General features: G+C 32.6%; 1 protein-coding gene across 7 annotated transcripts; it reads right to left on the reverse strand.

Moving 5' to 3' along the window:
- Positions 1-851: 851 nt before the first annotated feature.
- Positions 852-24,415, reverse strand: LOC143237771 (CD151 antigen-like). 7 transcript variants are annotated; one of them, XM_076477341.1, is made up of 9 exons: positions 24,397-24,415; positions 24,079-24,186; positions 12,933-13,047; positions 11,196-11,387; positions 8,001-8,075; positions 7,101-7,199; positions 6,786-6,941; positions 5,610-5,693; positions 852-4,374 (listed from the first exon to the last, which is right to left on the reverse strand). In XM_076477341.1, the coding sequence occupies exons 3-9, from the start codon at positions 13,020-13,022 to the stop codon at positions 4,288-4,290; spliced, it is 783 nt and encodes a 260-aa protein (XP_076333456.1). In that variant the 5' UTR covers positions 13,023-13,047; positions 24,079-24,186; positions 24,397-24,415; the 3' UTR covers positions 852-4,287. The 7 variants fall into 7 exon arrangements, with proteins under 7 accessions (XP_076333456.1, XP_076333455.1, XP_076333460.1 ...); XM_076477340.1 differs by lacking the exon at positions 24,397-24,415 and adding an exon at positions 24,349-24,377; XM_076477345.1 differs by lacking the exon at positions 24,397-24,415 and adding an exon at positions 24,349-24,377 and having other exon boundaries at positions 5,610-5,716.

Consider the following 24,415-nt stretch of genomic DNA (forward strand, 5'->3'; position numbering starts at 1 on the left):
TCTATTGGTTTAAATCAGTAATAGTTGTCTCTGAAGGAAAACCTTAAGAAAAGCAAGTTTTCCCAATATTAACCTTGTAGAATGATAATAAGATTTATCATTGAGTCAGTAGGGTCAATGTATATTTGTAAAAGTTGATAAACGTTAACTATCATAGACTATAAACATAATAATAATAATACATAATTAACTACTAGGCAACTACAAATAAGTGACATGATAAAATATTGGTTGATATTATTTTTATTTAATGTAAAGAGTACAAAAATTGTTTTTAATAGCCATAACAACTGCTTCTCATGTATAAACTTACCCTGTTTTTTTTTTCTATAACGTTTTTTTTTTTTTATTAAGCACAAGGCTACACAATGTGTTAGCTGTATCATGTCCACCATCAGTACTGAAACCTAGTGTTTAGTGGTGTGAAATTTCAGGAGGTATTACTGGGATACTGGGGGCCTCAATAAAATTTTTTATGTCACTGGCATATTTTCTAAATGATAGTTTTAACTGCTATAAATGTGTTATAAAACTATTAGTGTTTCCAAAGAAGAAAGTTAACGTTTTAGCTCAACTAATAAAGCATTTGCTTGCCATATAAAAAATAAAAGGTTTTGATCTCGAGGTGTAATGAAATGGAAATACCAAAAGGAGTTTTCATTGTATGTTGAGAATAATTTGAAAAGTCAAGGCTGTAAGATGCAAAAAGTACACAATTCCATGCATGGCTGACTATGTCGTAGTTCTCATGTTTAAGATATCACTATCCAGTTGATAACTTTGTATTTGCAATGCTGAATTCAGCAATTTAGAAAAGTGTCATTAATTTATCCAGAAATGTCTGCATCAGGTTTGAGATTATGAAACTTTTAATATAAATCTACTGTTAAGATTTATTCACCAATGGCCAACTGGCGATGCATTATTACAACAAATAAATGTTTATACAAATTTGTCCTGACAGAATATACTAAAAACTACTGACTAAAAAGTATTAGAAACACCACTAAATCAGCTTGTAGAAGCATTTACTTGCAAGTGTATTGATAAATGTCTTATTAGAAGCATCTACAAAACAACAACAAAATTTTTGCTGAAAGTGTTTCAAACCAAACTAGAAATGTACATAACTCAAATGAAACACACAAAAAAATATGTTACATTTCAAGAAGTTAACTGCACTTTTGATGAATTAAAATAGCAATTTACCTTACTGTGTACTTTAATTTCTCTAAAAATAAGTCTTTAGCAGATGTATCACCAATTATATATTTATATACAACTTCAATGCATTACTTTGACAATAAACAAACTTTAAGAGTTATTTGTATAGTTATCTTACAAGGCACTTTCTTTCTTACTAAAGTTTTGAAAAAGTATTGATACACTATGCCATAGGTTTCAGTAAAATTAGACACATGAAATACATTTAATATCCACTTCTTTTTCAATATTTTATGAAAGTGAACAAAAATTTCAAACACTTGGCACCCATCAATGAGAGACCAAAATTATCATTCATACTAACACAAGATAGTAACAACAAAACACCAATTCTGTTAGTCAAAGAATAACAGGTACCACAACAATACTCACACAAACAAGTCAATTTTATATAATTTAAACAGTAAAAAAATTAACAATACCTTTCTGATCTCTAACCTGATAATTAATGCATTTCAAAAAAATAGTTGCACATTTTATTTTTACTTGCAATACAACACCATTTTATAAATAGTTAAATTTAATCAAATTGCACTAATAAATAATCAGATAGGAAATAGGTATCTTTAGCATACTTAATAAAACTAAAATTTGTACTTTTTTGCAGTCAATATATTGCTAACAAGTTTTAATATTCAGTGGTAAAGAGTAATTGATTTAATTATTAACTTTATTTAATGCAAACTGGAACTTATTACAAGACATTTCTACCAAGGTAAATAAAAAAAGACCTTCATATCTAGAATGTATCCTTTGTTATAAGTTATCAATACTGTACAAGTTCAGCTATATATAGTTGAACATGATGGATATTGATAGCTCTTAACAAAGCTGTAAAAACCATATATTGAGCTAATAAAGATACATTCTGGAGACAAAGGTTGTTATTTTATTCATCTTGATAGAAATGTTTTTCAATTGCTTTTATTTTTATCCAATTTAAAATTAATGCCATAACAATGATGTATTTGGTACACTTTTATCTAACTAAAATTAACCACATGATGTGCACAATTATTTTAGTAAAGTTTTGTCTTTAAAATACAAAATAAAAGAGAAAGACAAATTAATAATACACTGGCCAACTAATGACTGCAAATCTGCCATAGTAGTTCATACTTGTGAAGCCTGAACTTACAACAAGTTGTTTGTTATTGAGCACAAAACTGCACAATGGACTTAAAGTGTTGTGCTCACTATGGCCAAGAAAACCTGATTCTTCTTATTATAGTCTCTCAGACTTACTGCTATGCCACCAGGGGGACTCATTCAAAGACTACCCTCATACTTGATCTCCTTTCTCATCACTTATTATGTGGTATTAAACTAAAATTAAGCATTGTTTAGTTTCTTTATATACAGTTAGCTGCACTCTATCGTACGTGAGACTGGTATACATAGTTAATTGTAAGTATAGGTTTCAGAATTAAAGTTAATCACATCTAATTGCACGTACAAAGCTTAAAATAGCACAATACAATTGAGTATTATAATAACAAATTAAATTGGAAAGGCATAGAACTATAATATTTTATACAAATAGTTCTGTTCCACATTTTCATGTCTTACATAAAATCAATATTTGATTAGAAAAACTGTTAGAAGAATTTTTCACAATATATTGTATGTCATAAAATTACAGACCGAAAGTATTTTAAAATTAAAACTATTTTTTATAAGTTATAAAGCTATTATTATTTTATAAAAATGATTTTAATTTTAAAATACTTCTAGTTTGTATGTAATAAGTTATTATAAACAAGAACTTACAAACAAAAGTAATTAAGAATGTATAATAATATGTCAGTCATATTGTATTTGTTGCATTTCAGTACCAATGAGGCCTTTTGCTCAATTCCAGGCAGGCTGAGATATGGCAGATACAGTAGTGGCTGAGATGCTATTTATATTACCAACTTGCTTCTATGACAACAGCTGTCACTGTGTGAACTGGAATAATTTGACGATGTGTACTTTTTGTCAGTTGTATTTATGCTATAGTGTACCAGGGTTTGGGTAAGAATTTTATAACTGTATATTATTTATCAACAAAAGCATACAAAAAAACAACAAAAAAAAACACGAAAATAAAAATCCTCAAAACTAATTTTCATAAAAACATTTAAATTTTAAACTAGCTAGACTTAAACAAAAATACTGGTGATGTCTTAGTATCAGTTTTCAGTCCTAGATGATCATTGTGACAGCTGTTGCTGAGTTATTACTATTTCCATGTTTTACCTGACATAATAATTAACATATTAGAGGAAATACTCTACAGCTTAACTGTGACTGTTGTTATTTTTACTATATTTAATTAACAAAGAGGTTCATCATTTAAAGTTACAGAATAAAACAATTTAAAGTCCAGTTAACGTTTAACTAACCCATAGACTTATTTTACATGGGGGAGGCTACCATTTCAACAGCAACAGTATTGAATAATAGTGTACTTACTAGCAAAACACATAGCATCTTCTTCCACCTCTATCTTCATTCTTGAATCCAAATGTTCACAACACTGCACTACCCCCTTTTTTTTTATTATAATAATAACACGTTTTAGAACTGAACACATCCTAGCCACAATCATTTGCTAGCCAGGTTTAAAATACAAATTTTGTTCAGAATACCAAGTGACATTTTCTTTTTTGGAATGTTGACGTTTTGGCCCTAATGGTACCTAAAACTGTTCTTTAACCATTTTCACTTATACATGTTTAAACTTAAAATAACTGGTTAAAGAAAACACTTGTACTAATGCTGTATAACTCTAGAGAGGAAAGCAACATGCAAACTTTGAGTTAAACTTGTAGAAAAAGTAAAAAATGTAAGCTATTAATTAGCAAGAGAACATTACAAAATCTTGCTGAGATTCTGTTGTCTAACTGACAACAGCACAACTAGGATGCTTATACAAGATTCATTTCATGACAGCTCTTAAATAACTCAAACTTTACATATCCAATAGTTAATGAAGACAACATAAACCACAGAATACTTGTTCTTGAATATTGTACTATTCTTGCCTACCCCTATCCACTAAAGACAAGCATCTTTTCTTCATCTTTCATACTTGTAATGCTTCTTTGGCCTAATGTAGTCTCTGATGCTCATGTACAAACAGCATGAGAGAATCATCCCAAAAACCTAAAGAAACAAAAACAATACCCATACCAGCTGTTCTGGGATACATTTTTATTTCAAGTGGGATTCTAGTTATTACGAACAAAAAAACTTTGATTAAAACTTGTAATTTTAATGAGCAGTTTTACACATATGTGAAACTTATAATATTCAGTTGAAAAAGTATACAAGTGCTTTTTCTACAGAGATTTTCTGACTAGACAGTGGTTCTGTATATATAAAACATTATTCATACGGAACGTTTAGGTTTACAAATAAATCTTCAGTCATCTGTGATGTTGGTAACATAATAGTCAAGATAGATATATAGATATTTCTAATTATGAATAACTTCTGTTCTCAAGTGAAAGGAAAAAAAACAATTGACATTATGCAGAAAATACTGTGCTATTGTTAAACACTTCCCAGATAATTCCAACAGATATTAGGAGGTTCATTTAGGAAGTATACAGCAGATAAAATCTGACTTTAAACACTGAGTGCACTGATAAAGTCAGTTTAGAGGTTGAATCAATCTGTCTCAAACCTATTAAAGACTGAAAAAAAGCACAGCATGTATAGAAGGTTCTATAACACATCCCTCTCAGTATGTATGTGTTGCTCACACCACTAACAGTAAGGATGCATCCTCAAGGTACCTGCCTTACCAGTAGTAAAAAATTACTGTCAATCTTCACATAATTTATTTTATGTTGTAACAATCTTCCCAATAAGAAAGTGTGTGAGACAACATAAGAGAATGACCTCAAACCACAAATAATTATAGAGAAAGGAAATTAACTACATTCCTTGACCACCATTTTTGTTATACCTCAAATGTTTATTCTGCTGACATGATGAAGGTGAGAAGTAGTGTACAAATTTAATACCACAGTAAATATATAATAAAACATAAAAATTAATAAACTCATAATAAACATGTATTTATGATTATTATTATACATTTATTATGTATGTTGTTCCTGTTAATACACACAACAGATTATAACAAGTTAAAGTGATGTATTAGTTCATTGTTTAGCAAACTAATATGCTAAAATTATAAAACATTAAGTCAAAACTTTTGTTTATAGTAAATACAAATATCTAAGTTAGTTATTTGTGTCCAGGTTCAAGGTTAGTTTAATTATATTGTATTTCAAGATGTAAAAGTGACATTGACTACACTGTATTAATGCTTCTGCCACTCAAGTAATTATTACCACAAGATTCTTTGATTGTTAAACTGAGATCCTGACCTGAACAAGGCAGATTCCTAAGCCAACACCTCCCAAGATGTTCAGATGATCTCTGAGTTGTCTCTCAAGGGCTTGGATACAACCCTGAAGGAGATCAGAAGGTGTGTCTTAGAAAGAACAAAAGAAGTAATTTTACTCTAATAATGATGACATCAAAGAATTTCATTTAGTGGTATGAAATATAATACAAATATCCAGCTTCTTACATGTATTGTAAAGTTGTCATTAAAGTTAATAATATTAATTTTTTTTCCTGAACAACCAGTATTGGAAATAATTAAAGAAATGGTGAAGGAAAACAGTATTAAATGTAAATACTATGGGAATGCCACCCCTCTGTAAAGAAAACATGAACTGCCCCATAATAAAATATGTTGATAGCTTGTAAAGTGATTGGTTATTTTTCACTTCAAAAATTTCAAATTAAAGCATATAAAATTAGAGACAGTCCTGCCATGGCTCCAAAAATTGAAATGCTACATTATTAGCATATAAAAATTAAAGTTTTGATTAGTCATGAATTATTCATCAGAAAACCAGCAAGACTTCAATGTGTCAATAAGAGCTGTATGGAAGATAGAAACAGTCAAGAAAGGAAAACTGTAGCTTTCCAAAAGTGGTATATTAAGTATGAATTGTGTGGAGTAGTATATTAAAAACATTTTGAACAATATTTCACAGTGGTAAATTGTGTGGAAGCATGATTTGTTTGATCCGAGTTAAGCACAAACCTACACAATGAGCTATCTTTGCTGTGCACACCATAGGTATCGAAATCTGGTTTTTGTCGGTATAAGTCTGCAGACATATGACTGCACCACTAGCATGAAAACATGGTGTAATACTCTGGGTAAACCAAGGGGCTTACATACAAAATGTTGCTGTACTGTACACCTCATTCGCTATCCTGTGATAGTATTTTGTACTCTGTAGCTGTTATTATTTGTATGCAACTCCTGTTTGTGTTTCAATTTTGAGTTTTTATAATGTCTTCTGCTACTGTAGGTATATGCAATATATCACCTGGTGGTTTAATCATTTGACTAAATGAATTATGACTGGATAAGTACTCTTAAGTAGGATTACGAGTATTTTGTTAATTTTTTTTAGTTTGAGCCATCGTTCAAGTAAAGTATGCTAGTAACACTGGGAAAGAGCAGATTTGAAAGTGCTTACAACATCATTAATGTTTGAAGGATGGTCCCGAATACCACATGAAAGTGTTTCAGTTTTACAGCAACTGTCAGGTACTTTTCTTTTTTCTTCATGGTTTTCTTTCAGCCACCTGCTATAGCGCCAGTCTTCGAAGCTAAGAGCTCCACAGCATTTGTACTGAAAGTATCAACAAACATTATTTCTCTTCCAAATTGAGTACACTTCACAAAAGGATATCAGGTCTGTATTTAATTTTATAAATGTAATAAGAGTAGATAGTATTTTAAGGTAATGTGAATTTTAAAGGGTTCTAACAAACAAAATAAGCTTCCCTACCTTTCTTTGTAATTGGTCGATAGCAGCTGTTCTACTTTCATCAAACTGATATTGGCTGGTGAAAGTTCCATTCATAGAGATTTCTAGTTCAGAAATAACCTATATCATGATGACAATATACAGGAAAATATATTAATATTCCTTTAAACCCTCTTTACAATACTTAACAAACAGCAATCTGTTCCATCAGCACATAACAATAATATAATTATAATGTATGAATACCAAACATTCAACCTACAAACCTTAATTAAAAACACCATTGTTATGAAAAACTGTCTACAGACCCTGATAAAAATGCCATTATTATGGATAATTGTCCACCCCTGATAAAAACAGTATTATTGTGGATAATTATCAACAGGCTCTGATAAAAACACCTTTATTATGGATAAGTGCATATACGACCTGATTAAAACAATATTATGGATAATCAGTGATGTCGAGAAAACCCACTTGTAGAGAAAAATATATATGTAAAAACGGCTCATTTGGGTTGAGAAAATGTTTTATGTAGAGGAGTGAACAACATTTCGACCTTCTTTGGTCATCGTCAGGTTCACAAAGAAAGAAAGAGGTAACTGACCGGAAGCTGACCACATGTTTGAAAGAGGTTGTTACTAATTTCTTATGTCTTAATTACTCATTATACCAATTTTCCAACAAATGAATAACAAATAAGTAAATTCATAAAAACAAGGAAGATGTTAAACAAATAGTGGCCTATGCTCACCAAATTAACCAGTAATATATTGTGAACTTAACAAGAAATAAGAATGGAATGGATTATTTCTTACAAGTACAAGAATTATTGATAAAATTGAGTGAAATTAATCTCAACACACTGTGAGCAAAACTACAAAATGCTAACACTGTATTATATCTTCCAAGAGGTCTTACCTGTTCCTGATACACATAGGCAATAACTCCTGCAACAGCCTCCAAAAGGAAAATCAGTAGAAGCAGGAAAGTATACTGAAACAGAAAAACAAATTCAATCTATTTCACATCAATCTTTCACATAACAAAATATCTTATGCATTTTTGTTATGGTAAAATTAATTAATAATTAAAGATATAGCTTCTTCAGAAATGTCCCTAACCATGTAGGTCAATCAGCTCTTGGCATCTGGGATGGAATCAAACACAGTGGCAGATTACTGTGGCTATGTTTTCTGATAAATGGGTGTTCTACATATATAGCTTACTCCTCTACTTGGCATGCTGTTTTCAAGTGAAGTAACATAAATAAATATCACACTTGTTAGTATAAAGCATACTTTTACACAATCTTCTGATAAGTTTATTTTTCTGTAATGATTGTGAATAATCTTTATTGTATCATCTGTTCAAAGTCAGCAGCTAATAAAAACTTTTTTACTACATTGCTAACAAAACATAAAATACACCTGTAAAATTTTTTATAATAAATATCCACCATTGACCATGCTGATGAGTGTCATTTCAATAAGAGTATATTACTCATTAATGCTTTCTAACTGAAAGCTCTGAGATAATGTTACTGCATGACCACAAACCAAACTCAACTCCCTTAACATTTTTTGGATACACCAACCATTACTGTAATATTCAGGTACACTGATGTGTGATAAAAAAGCTAAATTATTTTACAAAAATACAGTTTGAGGATTACTAAGTGAAAACTAAGATGTCTATGCTGGTCAGCCTCTAATCTGTGATCTGTGTAACTACTGGGAAGCAGCTAGGTTGAAGACAAGAGACAGAACTATGGAATGCTCTCCATTTACAAGGAGGCAAATCCCTGGTGATGTATCCCACATGTTCAAATGTTAGTTAACTTAAAAACACGTAAAGAAAATGATGGCTATCTCACTAACAGGAGAGGGGTCATTTGGCTGCTGAATAACAAGTATTGTGAACTTACTTCTTTTTGGTCTTTGTAGGGATTAAGAGAGGCTACATATTTCAATCAATAGTTTTTGTACAACTATAAGCTATCTGAGGCTAATTACACAGGTTTTTTTATTCCCCTTTTGACCACTTTCTTAATAGTTCACATAAAAATATTCACATGTACTTAAGAAAAAATGCTGTAGTATGTGACTTTCACCTGTGTAAACAAGATTAGCATACATATATGACCTTACAACATTTGGTAAATGGGAATGTAAAACTACACACAAAACGTGAAATTTTTAAGTGTGTGAAAGAAAGATATATATTGTAAACTATTTATAGAGGAAAAAATAATAGTTATTTCAGCTATGATTATAAACATGTATAACAACAAGTTATTTAAACTTACTTTTAGACCATTATTTTAACTTTCATTTAGCTCGAATGTTTTGTAAGCATTTAATGAAACCTGTGTAAGTTGTAATTGGTTTCTTTTCATTTTAATTATTTTGTTTTTGTAGAAAAATTTTCATTATAATAATCATACAAGTTTGTCTGAGCTGTTGCTTAAGGACTATATAAAAGATAATTATGAGAGTGTCATTATCAACTGTTCTCTGCATATTCGAAGAAACATCTGTAACCCATATGCAAGTTAAAAGTGACACATTACTTGAAGAAGTGACAGGTGAAGTACCAAAATGATTACATCACACTAAACTAATGACACAATACAGTTTTAAAGTAAATGACAGCTTATTTCTTATTTCTAACCAAACATAAAACATGTGTCAGAGAATTATTCTTTAGCAACTTGCTGTGTGTTCACTGTGGTTTATAATTTTGTGGTTGACCTCTGCTTCTTACCATTTTAAATAGCAGCAAACAGCTGCTAAGATAATTAAAGAACCCAGCATGACCATCTACAGTTATAGCTGCACACATTGTGTGCATCAAAGGCAGATGGATCTTCCTGCCTGTTAAACCAAGCCCTACACATACTAGTGTTAGCTTAACCACAGGCTCAAGTATAAGCTAAACCCTGGTAAGTGCTCTGTTGACTGTATTAATATAATTTGACTACAACTTGCTCACAAACAGACTAAACATGAGAAAATATATGGAAATTTATAAACTTTTATTTGTCAAAGTCATAAACAAGACAACTTTAGTTATGAAATGGTCATTACTACAAATGTTCGGGATACATTTTCTCTAGAATTTCATTTAAAACTATCTTAGTCTTTGCATCAATTAAGTCTAAATCCTATCATTGGAAAAATCTGTTTTGTAACTGTTTTCAGCTCTTACTAAATTTTCAATTTTTATAAAATTTGGTTCTATTAAAATTATAGCATGTGAGTTTAAGTGTACTCTCTTCAAAGGTCCAAATATTGAAAAAAAAGGAAATAATTTTATTTAAATAACAAAATAAAAAACTATGGTAAGGAACAAAGGAAAATTAACTACAATCTGTCACAAGCAATTTAACATGATACACAGTATATAATTTTCTATATAAATTTCTCATTCAATAACTTTTTACAAATCTAAATATAAGCTATAATATTAATTATATAGTGTTCAACAAGATGTCACATTTGGTTGGTTTTAATACAAACAATCAAACATAAGACTTCTCTATTTGTTCTCTACAAGAATTCAGGAAAGCAAAAGTTTCAATTAAATATGTGAATACATCATACTAATTATCTGGTGATATTTTATTTTATAAAAGACATTTTTTTCCTTTTTGTTCACTATTCACTCACTTCTCTGTATAATGGCTACATTTTGCAGTGTTTCCTTTGTCAGATTCTCTGTTTTGTAATGTTAACATTATTCATGTAACTATACTGATAGTCAGGTTCATAAACTTTAGTGTTACTCTAAGTATACAAGTAAACAACTAATGTAAATTTACTTATGAGGCCCTGTAAGTACATAAGGATTTTTCCACAAACAGTACATGCATTACAATATAAATAATAATATTTTTCAGTTGTATATTTTGTGTTGATCCTTATGAACACTCACGTATGCTTATTAACTATTACATTTTTAATTATATGTACAGGCACATGTACACAAGCATAAGCAATAAAGCAACAACACAAAACAAGAAACCAAAAGAATCTCAGAAGGTACTTGGGGCATCAGAGTTTTGATAATTTATCTACTATTTATTCAGTAAACCTTCTCCATTTCTTCACTTACAATTAACAGGAGGCAGCGATCTTCTTGGCGTACTGCAATACAACCAATCACCGTCACAATCAAAACTGTAATTCCAGCAATGATCAAAATGTATGATGTTGCTACGTAAGTGCTCGTGGTTAGTAGGTTTACATAATGATGCTTGTCAATCACTGTCCATAACCCCACTCCCAGAACAGCACATCCTGCAAGCTGAACCAAACAATTATTGTGCTAATCTAATTTTACAATAAATAGTATAAGATTGTTCTTTCATTAAAGGTAGGTCTTAATGAAAAGAAATTAAAAAGTTCCTGTGTCATGAATTATTTACTTGATTCTCTTAATTAAACTTTTGTGTGTGAAAATGTGGCATCCAGTCCTGTGATTTCCAATTTCAATTTGTTACTTACTAGACTGGCTGTTTTAGTATATTTTTTTAAAAACACACAGAAGATCAACACACAACAAAAGCTTAAAATAAACTACACATTAAAAAACACAAAAAAAAAATAAAATTTTTCTAATACAAAATAATTTGCTTATAGATTTATCATCCCAATATTGATTACCAAGAAATGAATTTCATTACAAAAACACTTTGTTTCTCAGTTATTAGGCCAAACTTAGGAATCTCGTACCAGTTACAATTAAAATCTAAATGTCAGAGGATGCTCATTCTTAGTTGTTACCATACACAGTTATGACATCACTGAAACACACACAAAATCACTACAGCTTAATATTATTACTCTTAATTCGAATTATCAAGATGCTATAATTGAAATTTAATTCTAGTATTTTGCTAAACTTTGCAGTTTCTATAAGAGCCAGGTGACATATTAAAATGCATCCCATATGTTATGAAGTTCCATAAGAAAATCTGTAATTGGCCAAAGGTGGTGTTATTATGTAATTTCACACAGCTGAGTCATAAGCTGACATGAACTGGAACCCCATTTCCTAATCTATAATATTTCAAACTGAAAACTTAAAAAGAACCAATACCAACTCAAAAGCTGGATGCTACAAGCCCCTCTTAGCTGTGGCTTGAATTTCAATGTAGGCTGAAAGATAAACATAAAAACACTGAATGGCCTTTTGATCCAACATAAATGCTCCACATCTTTACACTCACATGTCCCCAATCAACAAATTTTGTCCTGGTCCTTAAAATGTATGTCAAATATTTCATATAAAGTTACAGCCTACTGGCACTATTATTTCATATATTTACCACCATATCATAAAACTATTTCAACTGGAAGTGTGTCTGACCTTTCCAAGTCTTAAATTTGTGACCTCTTGCCCTACTACCCATAGAATTCAACAAGGTTTGCAAATAAATCACATTAATTCCAATAGTAATTTACCCAACAGGTTTATTTCCAGTTTCTGAAAACAAGACTAATGAGTAGAATACTGTTTTCCAGTCAGAGCTAGTTAAAGTACTAGGTTCTAAATGTAATTCAAAAATAAATAATATATATAGAGAATGAAACTGCCAAACCCTTTTCATGCCTCTTCTGCACAATCACAACATAGAAGCCAATTACCTCATTAAGGCTTTTAAAATTGGCCTTTATTAAATGATGGCTTAATATTTACTTTGTTTAAAAAAATGTCTCATAACCCTTAAAACTGCAAAATTTATTTACTCTATTAGTAGCACCAGTGTTTTATTTCCTATATTACCGACACAGTAAAATACACTTAATGTTATATAATTTAAACACTTAGTTAATTAATGAAACTTACAAAAAATATAAAGTTGAAGATGTGGAGAACAAATTTAAGAAATGACACACTACAACAACCTTCATTTGTTTTTCTTATATAAGTTGCCATGGTGACTGGTATTACCAATAATGATCTGAAATGGAAGAAATATCAAATGACATCTATCTTAATAAAAACTGTCATATATTAGCTGGCAAAATAAATTTATCTAATAGATTCCTGTTAGTAATATGTATCTATATATTTTGAAATTTTCATAAATATTTTATATTTTCCAACCATACAATGTTGACAATGGTAGTCTTCCATCAACTGAAAAACTAAACCTAAACAATAGAACTTTTACCATTTCAGGCACTGACATTCTGGTATGATGTTGGAATACATTTTTTGACATCATTTTACACAACAATCATTTTCAGGTATGCATTGTGTTGTAGCTATTTCTTAACTTACTCTTGAACTGAGTGTATTTGATTTGTTAAGTATTTTTCACTAACCATACTGGAATTTACCAGTGATTAATTACAGGGAAGGCAAGCTAGTTAACATAACTCACCATCAACTCTTGGGTCACTCTTTTATCACTTAATAGTGGGATTGACTGTAACATAATGATGCATCCACAGCTGAAAAAAACAGCACGTTTAGTGTTGGGTATTTGAATCTGAAAATAGCAAGGCGAGCGCCCTAACCACCAGGCAATGCCAACCCCTTTGAGTGTATTGTATTACCTAAAGCTATAAATTTCCCACCCAATTACTTCCGAGTCTGCAGGTGAACCCAAGGTTACATTATTGTGTAAGACTATAACACTTGGCCGCTGCCACTCAAGATGATACAAAATTCACGAGGAAATTGTTGTTCGCTGTTGGCATTGATGGTACGAGTGTACAGTCAGTCCTACACTGAATTGTGGCTTGTATTCGGCGCTTCTTTGCGTAGAAACATGTGGCCCACTTCAAAGGTCACCCCTCTGTTAGTTTTAAGTAACTATGATTAAATCCACTCGAAAAAAAAAAATGTTTTTGACAACATTTGCTCTCTTGCACAGCTCTCTAGCTTTTTTTTGGGGGGGAAGGGCATATCACAGTTGCTTAGTGATTTATATGGCATATAGTAACGATGTTTTTTTTCTTCTAACCTATGTCAAGTTACACAAATATCCAACAGACTTACCTTTGTACAAGATTAATGAGTAACAAACAAATATGTCCACTTAAAGAAAAAAAACAAATAGCATGTTTACTGAGTGTTCTTAGTTTCTATCGGCTTTATAAAATCCGAAATTTCGGTCATGGACACGTGAAAATTATAATTTGTGCCTTTCATCAAACAATAACGCCAAGCATCCAACAGCTAATCATTTTGTATTTAATACTGAGACAAGATCGAACGAACGACAACGACGCAGCTCTTTTCTACACTAAACATCTAGCTTTCAAGGTCGTAATGGTGTAACTTAGGTCGTTAACACGTTACAACAACTAATAGCCATGTTTCATGTAATGATGAAAATATGCACTTGTATTAGAGTGATTATAAAAAGTAATAATATTCAAATGACGACAACGAAGTTTTTCTTTTGTCCCGTACAGAAGTTAGAGCACTCAACTGCCCCAGTTTCTTTATATCTCGATTTGAATCCGCTACGAACACTCTGTCATTATACACGACGCCTTCTACAGTTTACTCGGAGATTCACACAGCAAAGACAGATCCCACAATATAGCGTTCCCTCCCCCTAAGTTACGTTTTCTCAATATAATCTGTCATTGGACAGCCACAAGAACTGACATTTGGAGACCTGCCCAAGTGCGAAAAACAAAAACAAACAAAAACACGAAGAAGTAACACATTTCTTTGAAATAGCTTCAAGATAACTTAGGCACGTTTATATTATTATTTTAACTACACGGGCTTTTAACAAATTGAAATGCAGTAAACATCACGGTATTTGGTAAATGGTACCAATGTGTTTTTAAGTCGTTTCAAAGCTCTTACAGTGTCATTCTGTATGGATGGGAGAATTAGGAAATCTGGTTTGATTTGAATTTCGCGCAAAGCTACACGAGGGCTATCTGCGCTAGCCGTCCCTAATTTAGCAGTGTAAGACTAGAGGAACGGCAGCTAGTCATCACCACCCACCGCCAGCTCTTGGGCGACTCTTTTGCCCACGAATAGTTGGATTGACCGTAAAATTATAACGACACCACAGCTAAAAAGGCGAGCATATTTGGTGTGACGGGGACTCGAATCCACGACTCTAAGATTACGAGTCGAGCGCCTTAACCACTTGGCCATGCCGGGTCCAGGGGTACGAAGCTAAAGACTTCCACATGGGTTTCAAAGAAATAATTTTTGTTTTGTGCACTAAGTTTGGCAGTCGAAAAATTGTATATCATTTCAATGGCACGATTACAGCCATCTCTCTCAGTGTCACGTTTATTTTTGGATAAACAATATCAACAAAAGGGAACAGTTTTAATACTTCTCTAAAACTTGAAATTGGTAAACTATGGAAAGTTTTACAGGAATCCCCTTTTTTTTCACAACTACACAAATTTCCAAACTCACGTGCAGTTAAAACCAACATCTTAAAGGGTTAAATAAAATTGATATATATATACACACACACACATATATATATATTATTATAAATTTATTTATTTATTATTTTTTTAATGTTTAAAATATATATTGACCGGGGAGAGATTTTAGGACCAACTTCATCATGTATGAGGTACCTATATAGTTCGCACAGTAATTCGTTTTTCATCCAATTTTTATCGAAGTACGTTATTGTACTACGTAGGAGTCTATCTGGTATGATTGGTATGTCCGAATATTTATGTATGAATTGAGATGATGTAGTTCTTGGAACTTCGTATGCTGTTGTGAGGAGTGTGTTTTGCATTGTTTGTAGTTTGGTTTTAATTATTTTGTCACTTACAGTTATCCATGCTGGAGCTGCGTAGTCTATTACTGGTCTAATGTATGTTTTACAGATTTTTAGCATGTTATCTGTAGATGCTCCAATGTTTTTGCCAGTTAAACTCCTAGCATAGTTAGTTCTTCGCCAGACTTTAAAAAATAAACAAAATAAAATTTTGTTGACATGATTAATCCAAGTTAATTTTGAATCATAGGTTAGGCCTAAAAATTTTACCAATGTGGAAGTCTGAAATAGTGTACCATTCATATATATTTCTGGCTGTAGTTTTTTGTGTTTTGTCAATTTCGTAAAGACAACAAGTTGTGTTTTTGCTGTGTTTATTTTTATTCTATATTTTTGACAGTATTCTCTTATTATATTTAGTTGCGGTTGAATGTTTGTGACTGCTATTGTTGATGTTGCGGCACTTTTCCAGACTACCATATCATCAGCGAACTGTTACCCATACCGAAATTTCCATTGATTTGTTTTGAATTTCACGCAAACCTACATGAGGGCTATCTGTGCTAGCCGTCCCTAATTTAGCAGTGTAAGGCTTGGGGGAGGGCAGCTAGTCATCACCTCCAACCGCCAAGTCCTGGGCTACTTTTTTACCAACGAATAGGGGGATTGACCGTTTTATTATGCCCCCACGGCTGAAAGGACGAGCATGTTTGGTGCAACGGGAATTAGAACACTTGACCCTCAGGTCACGAGTCAAGTGCCTTAACCACCTGCCCATGCCGGGACAATTTCCATTGAAACACGCTTCTAATTGTCAAATGTTCGCTAAAACTACTCGAAGACTATCAATTTCAAAGTTTGAAATGACATACTAGAGTGAAGGCAGTAAATCAACACAACCAACCATCAACTCTTAACACAACTACAGCGGATAATAGGATTAATAGTGATGTTATAATGCACCCACGGCTTAAGGAGCGTGCATTTTTAGTGACGTAGTTCAATACCGCGATCCCCAGATTGAGAGTCGAGCGCCATAACACAAGTTTATATGACCATAAGGCCATCTTATACATGAATATCAATTTCTAAAACTACATGAATTAAGTGAATCAAAGTCAAATATCAGTACACAGGCAAAGCGTTAAGGTGTTCACACATAAATATGGTCCAATATTATAACTAAGATTCCACATCTTTCGGACATCTTTTCTGTTTTTTTCAATAAAACAACCGTTAATTTCGAGAGATTACTGGGAGCATAAGAGACTTCTAAAACTTCAAATCATGGTTTAGTTTGTTAATGACACAACAAAATACGCCCAACTTCATCGCAACGTTTTTTTTTTTTTTGGATGGATGGAGGTTTATTTTGTAACCATGGATTTCACTTTGCCGATAACGGCGTTATTGGAAACTGGCTAACGTTGTGTTATCCTAAACACTGCCGGCTACACAGTGTTATTTTTTTTATGCATCCGTAGTGAATACTGAAAATCTCTTCTATAAAGTATTATGTACTTTGACTCCATGTCGTTTAAGAGTATTCTCGTACGAAACTATGACGTATATTCCTCAAGCCATAAGTCAATCCGTGGCGCCATTATTTCATTTTATACAAGTTAAGCATGTCTGTGATGTCGCTGTATTAGAATATGCTTCTTTTAGTGCAGCGGATAGTAACATCAAGTTCGTAAACTTGCCCTTGACCCATCGCGGGACTATTCTATCCAAAGCACCTGTTTAAATATGTTTACCCCAAAATTGCTAAATCAAATAGCCCAATTTTGAACTAAAACCTGTCGAACGTAAAAAGGATGAAAGTCAGCAGCACCAGCCGTATACATGGCTAATATTAACCAATATTAACTAATATTCACAATTATCAAGACCCCGAAGGTAGAAATGAGGAGCGTGTTTAGCAACATATCGAGGCTCAAACTTTGATTTTACGATACACAGACCAGCACACTAATCATTTGACCACATGCAGTTCCTGATTTTGGACAAGGAGACTTTAGAACTAGAAAAAAATATATATATATATAGAGAGAGAGAAAACCAAGCAGCTGAACTACAAGGTAAAATATTACCACAAAGATTGAACATTCTTTTATTCGTTTGTCTTCTTTTGGTGAACTGGCCTGGCATGGCCTAGCGCGTTAAGGCGTGCGCTTCGCAATCCGAGGGTCGCGGGTTCGCGCCCGAGTCGCGCCAAACATGCTCGCCCTCCCAGCCGTGGGGGCGTTATAACGTGACGGTCAATCCCACTATTCGTTGGTAAAAGAGTAGCCCAAGAGTTGGCGGTGGGTGGTGATGACTAGCTGCCTTCCCTCTAGTCTTACACTGCTAAATTAGGGACGGCTAGCACAGATAGCCCTCGAGTAGCTTTGTGCGAAATTCCACAAACAAACAAACAAACTTTTGGTAAACTGAAGAATAAAAATAAGATTTGTAACAGTATTGACAGCCATATAATAAACAAAAATAGATGTTTTAAAAAGTTAACGTTTGCTTACAATAAAGCTACCTGTCCTAACACGATTTATCTTACAAATTTAAAGGAGCTAAGCAAGAAATGTTAAAAATATGTTGTGTGAAATTTAAAGCAGCTCAGTGAGAAATATTAGAAATACGTTGGGTGGAATTTAATGTGTGTTTTCTTATAGCAAAGCCACATCGGGCTATCTGCTGAGTCCACCAAGGGGTATTGAACCCCTGATTTTAGCGTTGTAAATCAGTAGACTTACTGCTGTACCAGCGGGGGGACGTGTGAAATTTAAAGCAGCTAAGTGTGAAACATTAAAAATACGTTGTGTGGAATCTACTTCTTTTTCCCAATTGGCAATGGATAGGCTTCGTTTGTTTTAATACAGCCACACTGGACTATCTGTCTTGTGTACCGCAGGAATTGAATCCAGGATTTTAGCGTTGCAAGTCCGTAGATTTACCGCTGTCCCACCGAGAAAGACAATGGATAATTCATTACGATTTAAAACAAAGAAAACTACCAAAACTATCTCTATTTTCAAAAAGAACTGGACATAAAGAAATAATTACTAGGAATATCACCTTTTGTTAACAAGGGGTTGAAATATCTTGTCAGAAACCATTTATAAAAAAATTAGCTTTTAATTAACAACATTCGGTGTATACGTAGTATAGATATACGTCCAAAAACAATGAACTGGATATTTTGGATAAAGCCACTCTTAAAATATTACTTAGTAGATTGATTGTTTATAGAATTAATAGAGAACTAATGTGTTGACGGTAAGTTTGGTAACAGATACGTGTTTTACTAGAAGAATGTGGGTATGGGGTACTTCAGGGGGGGGTCTGTTTTGGGACGCTCGCAGTTCATTATATATTTGAATAATGTTCCAGATAGTATTTTGGTTGTGTTAAAATAACTGGAAATGTTTATGTTGTTACGTTTTAATTTCTTTATGTGTTTATTCAGAAAGTCTTGTACAATATTAACAGCTATAACAGAATGTGAACAATAGTGAACAGTATAAATACATCTCTTTAAGTATGGAAATTTGTTTGTGTTTATGCATAAGACTACACAATGGGCTATCGCTGCTGCACCCACTGTGGCTATTGAATCTCGCTAGTTAGCGCTTGAAGTAAACAAGCTTTCTAATGAGTCACAAAGGACCATGGAAGTTGGAAAGACTTACTTTTAATGTGAGGTACTGCAGTGGTTGTATTGAAAAACGATTGATTTGGAGATTGACTGTTAACAGAATTGCGAAATTTTCAGTTTAGATATAACCTGGGGATTAACTTGTATAAAACTTCGATATTCAAGACTTAAAGGTTATTGCAATTTGTTGTGGCTTCATTTCGAATACTGTATGCATTTTTGGTACTGTAGATGTCTTAAGCCCATTAACAAAAAGAATGCAAAGACAAACTACTAAAAGTAAATTCCAAGCATACCAAACTAAAACTTAGCAGTGAGTTCAGTTTATAAACATACATTATTTTTAAGTTTCATAAATACGTTTATTTTCTGGCTGCTAGATGGCAGCACAAATTGTTCTTATATAACCTGATGACTTTTCATTGCACGAGCATGAAATGTGTCAAAACAATTTCAGTAAATGATAAAAGCAGAGATAATTACCTAAATTAATATTCAAGGTATCAAGGACAACAAATATTTATGCAACTGGCAGATCTGTGTATATGTTTTTGATGTTTGGATTTAAAAACACCAGTTTCTTAATTACCAAAAATAATACATTATATAGTGATACACTTGTCTTCAATCTTTTATGCATAGTATTATAGTTCATGGCCTGAAATTTATATAATGTTATTTCTATTAATAGACATGAACCTAGTATGTGGTAGAGTTAATTGTAGTGCATGCAATTAGAGGGTTGAAGTTGGAAGGCATAGGTTCTGTAAATGTGTTTTTTTTTCGAATTTCGCGCAAAGCTACACGAGGGCTATTTGCACTAGCTGTCCCTAATTTAGCAGTGTAAGACTAGAGGGAAGGCAGGTAGTCATCACCACCTACCCCCAACTCTTAAGTTACTCTATTACCAACGAATAGGGAAATTGACCGTCACAACCGAAACAGCGAGCATGTTTGGTGCGACAGGGATTCGAACCCGCGACCCTCAGATGGGCCATGTCTCCTACACGTCAATCCAATGTTCCAGAGTACTTGTACCATCGTGGAAGAACCATTCCAGTTTCATTGACCCCAGTGTAACAAAAAATAAGAGAAGTTGAAATGATATTAACAACATATAATACCACTGAATTATAAAAATAAAAAAAAATGTTCACTTATCAACCTACTTCAATGAAATTGATGAAACTCACGGGAATTCAACATTTAATTATGGATGAAAGTTATCTTTGGAAATATTTTACTTCTTATGTGTTGATTTTTGTATGGTTTTATGTAAGTTTTCCTATCTTGTTTCTGTACTTTATGGTCATCCCTACACCATACTTAATTTTTGCAAAAACGTTTATATTATTTGTTTCATACTTTTAATCAGAAGCTTTTAATGGTTATACTTTAGGGATAAGTGATTCACGTGAGGTCTTTTATTCACCTTTTAGCTTAGAATGTTGAAAAAAGTTTTGTTCATTAAATATTCCCACCATATATTAAACCAGTCACGGAATATACAGATTTAACTTTACCCCTCGTTACAAACTGTTCAGGGCCTTTCCTACATGGTATTACTAAAGATTTTCATTAAAAGTGTTACTGAAAAACTATTTTTTCTACTATTATTGTGTTATTCAGTAACATTAATTGTACAGAAGTTTAAAAATGCTTGTAAGTTATAACCTTCATATTTATATGATGAAGTGGCGTGGGTAATGAATTTAATTTGAAAAAGTTGACCCTGTTCGATGACAAAGTGGCTTGGGTTAAGAATGCAGTTTGGGAGAGTTGACACTGTTCAAAAGAATAAAGTGATTTGTTCTATCACGACTCTCTTCTACATCAAGTGATGTCTTGCCTTTTTCCCACTCGTCCAGCTTTAAGTTTAGTTATTTCCATACAAATAAAATGTATATTATTCTCAATATTTTAGGTTGTGTCCGGTCTCTTTTCTTTAGGTCAGAAGTTCACTTTAACTCTTCATTCCATTTTAGTTTCATTTATGGGGGGTGAGAAATTTAAAAGAGAACTGAAGAAATTTCAAACGTGGTTTGACTGAAACATCAATCTAAATAAAGTTATTTTCAAAAGGAAAAATATCGGCATTTAGCAATTCATTACATCACAGAAAATAAGTAAGACAGAAGAAATAACCACAAGTTACAGAATTATTTTAACGCCTTTTTTTACTAGTTATTTGAATATCGAGCTTACTGGAATTTTTGTGACGTTGTTCTTCCATTGGTGGGTTCTTTTTAATTATTTATGTAAATAATGCAAAAACTCAGTCCATATAATAATAATAATTTCGATTATTTCCTCATTAACAATCCTGTAAGCTGCCTTCACTAGCACGCTGTTATAATTTGTAAGCTGAAGTAACTTTACAAATGACTTTAAAATAGAAATATCTCGAATAAATTAAAAAAAAATTACTTTTCCAACTTTAAGGCTGATCGATCAAGTAACTGAAAACGAAACAATGACAAAAACGGTTCCAGACTTTACCTACGATTCACTCTGACACATTTCTTAGCTTATTAACTAGCCTACCCATATTTATATCTACTCTTTGTTCAAGATATTTCGCAAAATCACGAACTTGTTGTGATAACTTTATATATTTTAAACCTACTCTTACAGGCCTACATTATCTAAACATAATGAGGTCTTAGCCAGCATCTCTTGGGACCGGCATGGCCAAGCGCGTAAGGCGTGCGACTCGTAATCCGCGGGTTCGCGCCCGCGTCGCGCTAAACATTCTCGCCCTCCCAGCCGTGGGGGCGTATAATGTGACGGTCAATCCCACTATTCGTTGGTAAAGAGTAGCCCAAGAGTTGGCGGTGGGTGGTGATGACTAGCTGCCTTCCCTCTAGTCTTACACTGCTAAATTAGGGACGGCTAGCACAGATAGCCCTCGAGTAGCTTTGTGCGAAATTCCAAAAAACAAACAAGCCAGCATCTCAATTACATATATACATAATTGATTTAAAGTATTTTCGTAATTTTTTTGCGTCAGTATAATGTTTATTTCATCATTATTTAACCTACTGGAACAGTATAGCTTTCATTAATTTATTTCCTTACTATAATAATTATTTTAATGCTATGCGAATAAAAATAATAATATAAAACCACGTATTTTGGCGCACAGTTAGAAATATACGCTGCTAAAGGACATAGCATCCCACAATAACATCTGAGAACATTTCCACTGGTTCATCAGGGTACATTTAAACACGACAAAAGTAGAGTTAGGCTAGAAAGTATGGAGAACTTCAAATAATGACAATGACAAATATGATGATTCAATGAATTCTAGGGGCCCGGCATGGCCAAACGTGTTAAGGCGTTCGACTCGTAATTCGAGGGTCGCGGGTTCGAATCCCGCTTGCGCCAAACATGCTCGCCCTTTCAGCCGTGGGGGCGTTATAATGTGACAGTCAATCCCACTATTCGTTGGTAAAAGAATAGCCCAAGAGTTAGCGGTGGGTGGTGATGACTAGCTGCCTTCCCTCTAGTCTTACACTGCTAAATTAGGGACGGCTAGTGTAGATAGCCCTCGAATAGCTTTGCGCGAAATTCAAAACAAACAATCAATTCATTCTAATTATCATAAGTTTTTATATGTAAGTGTGTACGCTATATGTGGTTTCAACAATATGTAGCATTCACGCCACCATTTTATCATTATGATTTATTCAGCCAACAAGCTGTTTAAAACACTAAAAATATCAATGTGAGGCCCAACATGCCGTTCGATGAACCATATAAATAGAGAATCATTTTGGTGAGTAAAAGATATCTAAAGAGACCAAATGTATAACACATACTCTACCACTATACAAAGTCTAATTTTCAGTGATGTCGAGTAAAGTCTAATTCAGTAGTCGAGTTCAGTAAAGTCTAATTTTATTCTTTCGTTTCCCCCTTATCTTGGTTTACTGACGAGGACTCGAATTTTCTAAAAATGGTATAAATTAATGACAAATATGAAAATGATTGATAGATTGGCCTTCAAGTTTATTTGTTATTGTAAGTTTATGTTTTATTACTTTGCATACACGCAATTAAATGGTATGTTAAATTAGTTATATTATTATAGATTAATTTCCAGTTCTGATCTGGAGGTAGCTTGCTTTGATTAGAAATTAATCATGATAATGTTAATTAGACAAACGTTTATACGTAATCAATCAGTGGTTGAGATGTTATACATTCCAGTTTTTATTTTCATTCACGAGATCTTAGAGTTATTAATGTGGTTTTCTCCTGTTGACGCTGTAGCTGCTTGACCCGCTCCATGAATTAATTTGCTTTTTACCAGTTCTTTTGAATGGTAATGAAGTTAATTAAAATAATGTTGTTAACAATGTAATAAATGTCCAGTTTTAAGAATAATAATAAAAATATATATATATATACCCTAAAATCTGACTTATAAATTATTTAAATAAAATTGGTAAACGTAAAATAACTGATTTACAATTTAAAAAACAAAAACGAACACACAAACAAATATATACAAGGCTACTAAACATTAAAATAAAGAAACACTGAAAAACAGACTGCAAAGAAATTTCCTATATATAGTATACACGTGTTCCATTGAATGAACTTACCAAACTATTTTTAACAAACCAGCCTGGAGTCGTCGTTGAAACTTGATGAGATGGAACTTTGGCCTTTGGCAACTCGGCTTGATCATCCGATAGCGTAACAGTTAATTTCTGTTGGAAGTCAAATAACACTTAAGCTTCAATATCTTATCAGTGACATGACATAAGGATATCCTTTTTGTTTTAAAAAATAAAAGATAGAAGATGTATAAGTGAAAGTCAAAAGATAAAACATGTAACTAACTATTATAATATAGAATGATTTATTCCCACCTTGCACGATCGATCACCCAACCTATATAAGTAAGTATATGTCTTTACCTTTAGATGGCGCTTTTGG

This window comes from Tachypleus tridentatus, chromosome 13 (genome assembly GCF_004210375.1).
Source record: "Tachypleus tridentatus isolate NWPU-2018 chromosome 13, ASM421037v1, whole genome shotgun sequence".
NCBI lineage: Eukaryota > Metazoa > Arthropoda > Merostomata > Xiphosura > Limulidae > Tachypleus > Tachypleus tridentatus.

Coding starts and splice junctions, on each gene's coding strand:
- LOC143237771 (XM_076477341.1), bottom strand. CDS start 13,022: ATGGCAACTTATATAAGAAAAACAAATGAAGGTTGTTGTAGTGTGTCA. Junction 8,076..11,195: donor ATCGCTGCCTCCTGTTAATT/GTAAGTGAAGAA, acceptor TTTCTGTTTCAG/TATACTTTCCTGCTTCTACT. Junction 6,942..7,100: donor TCGACCAATTACAAAGAAAG/GTAGGGAAGCTT, acceptor TGATACTTTCAG/TACAAATGCTGTGGAGCTCT.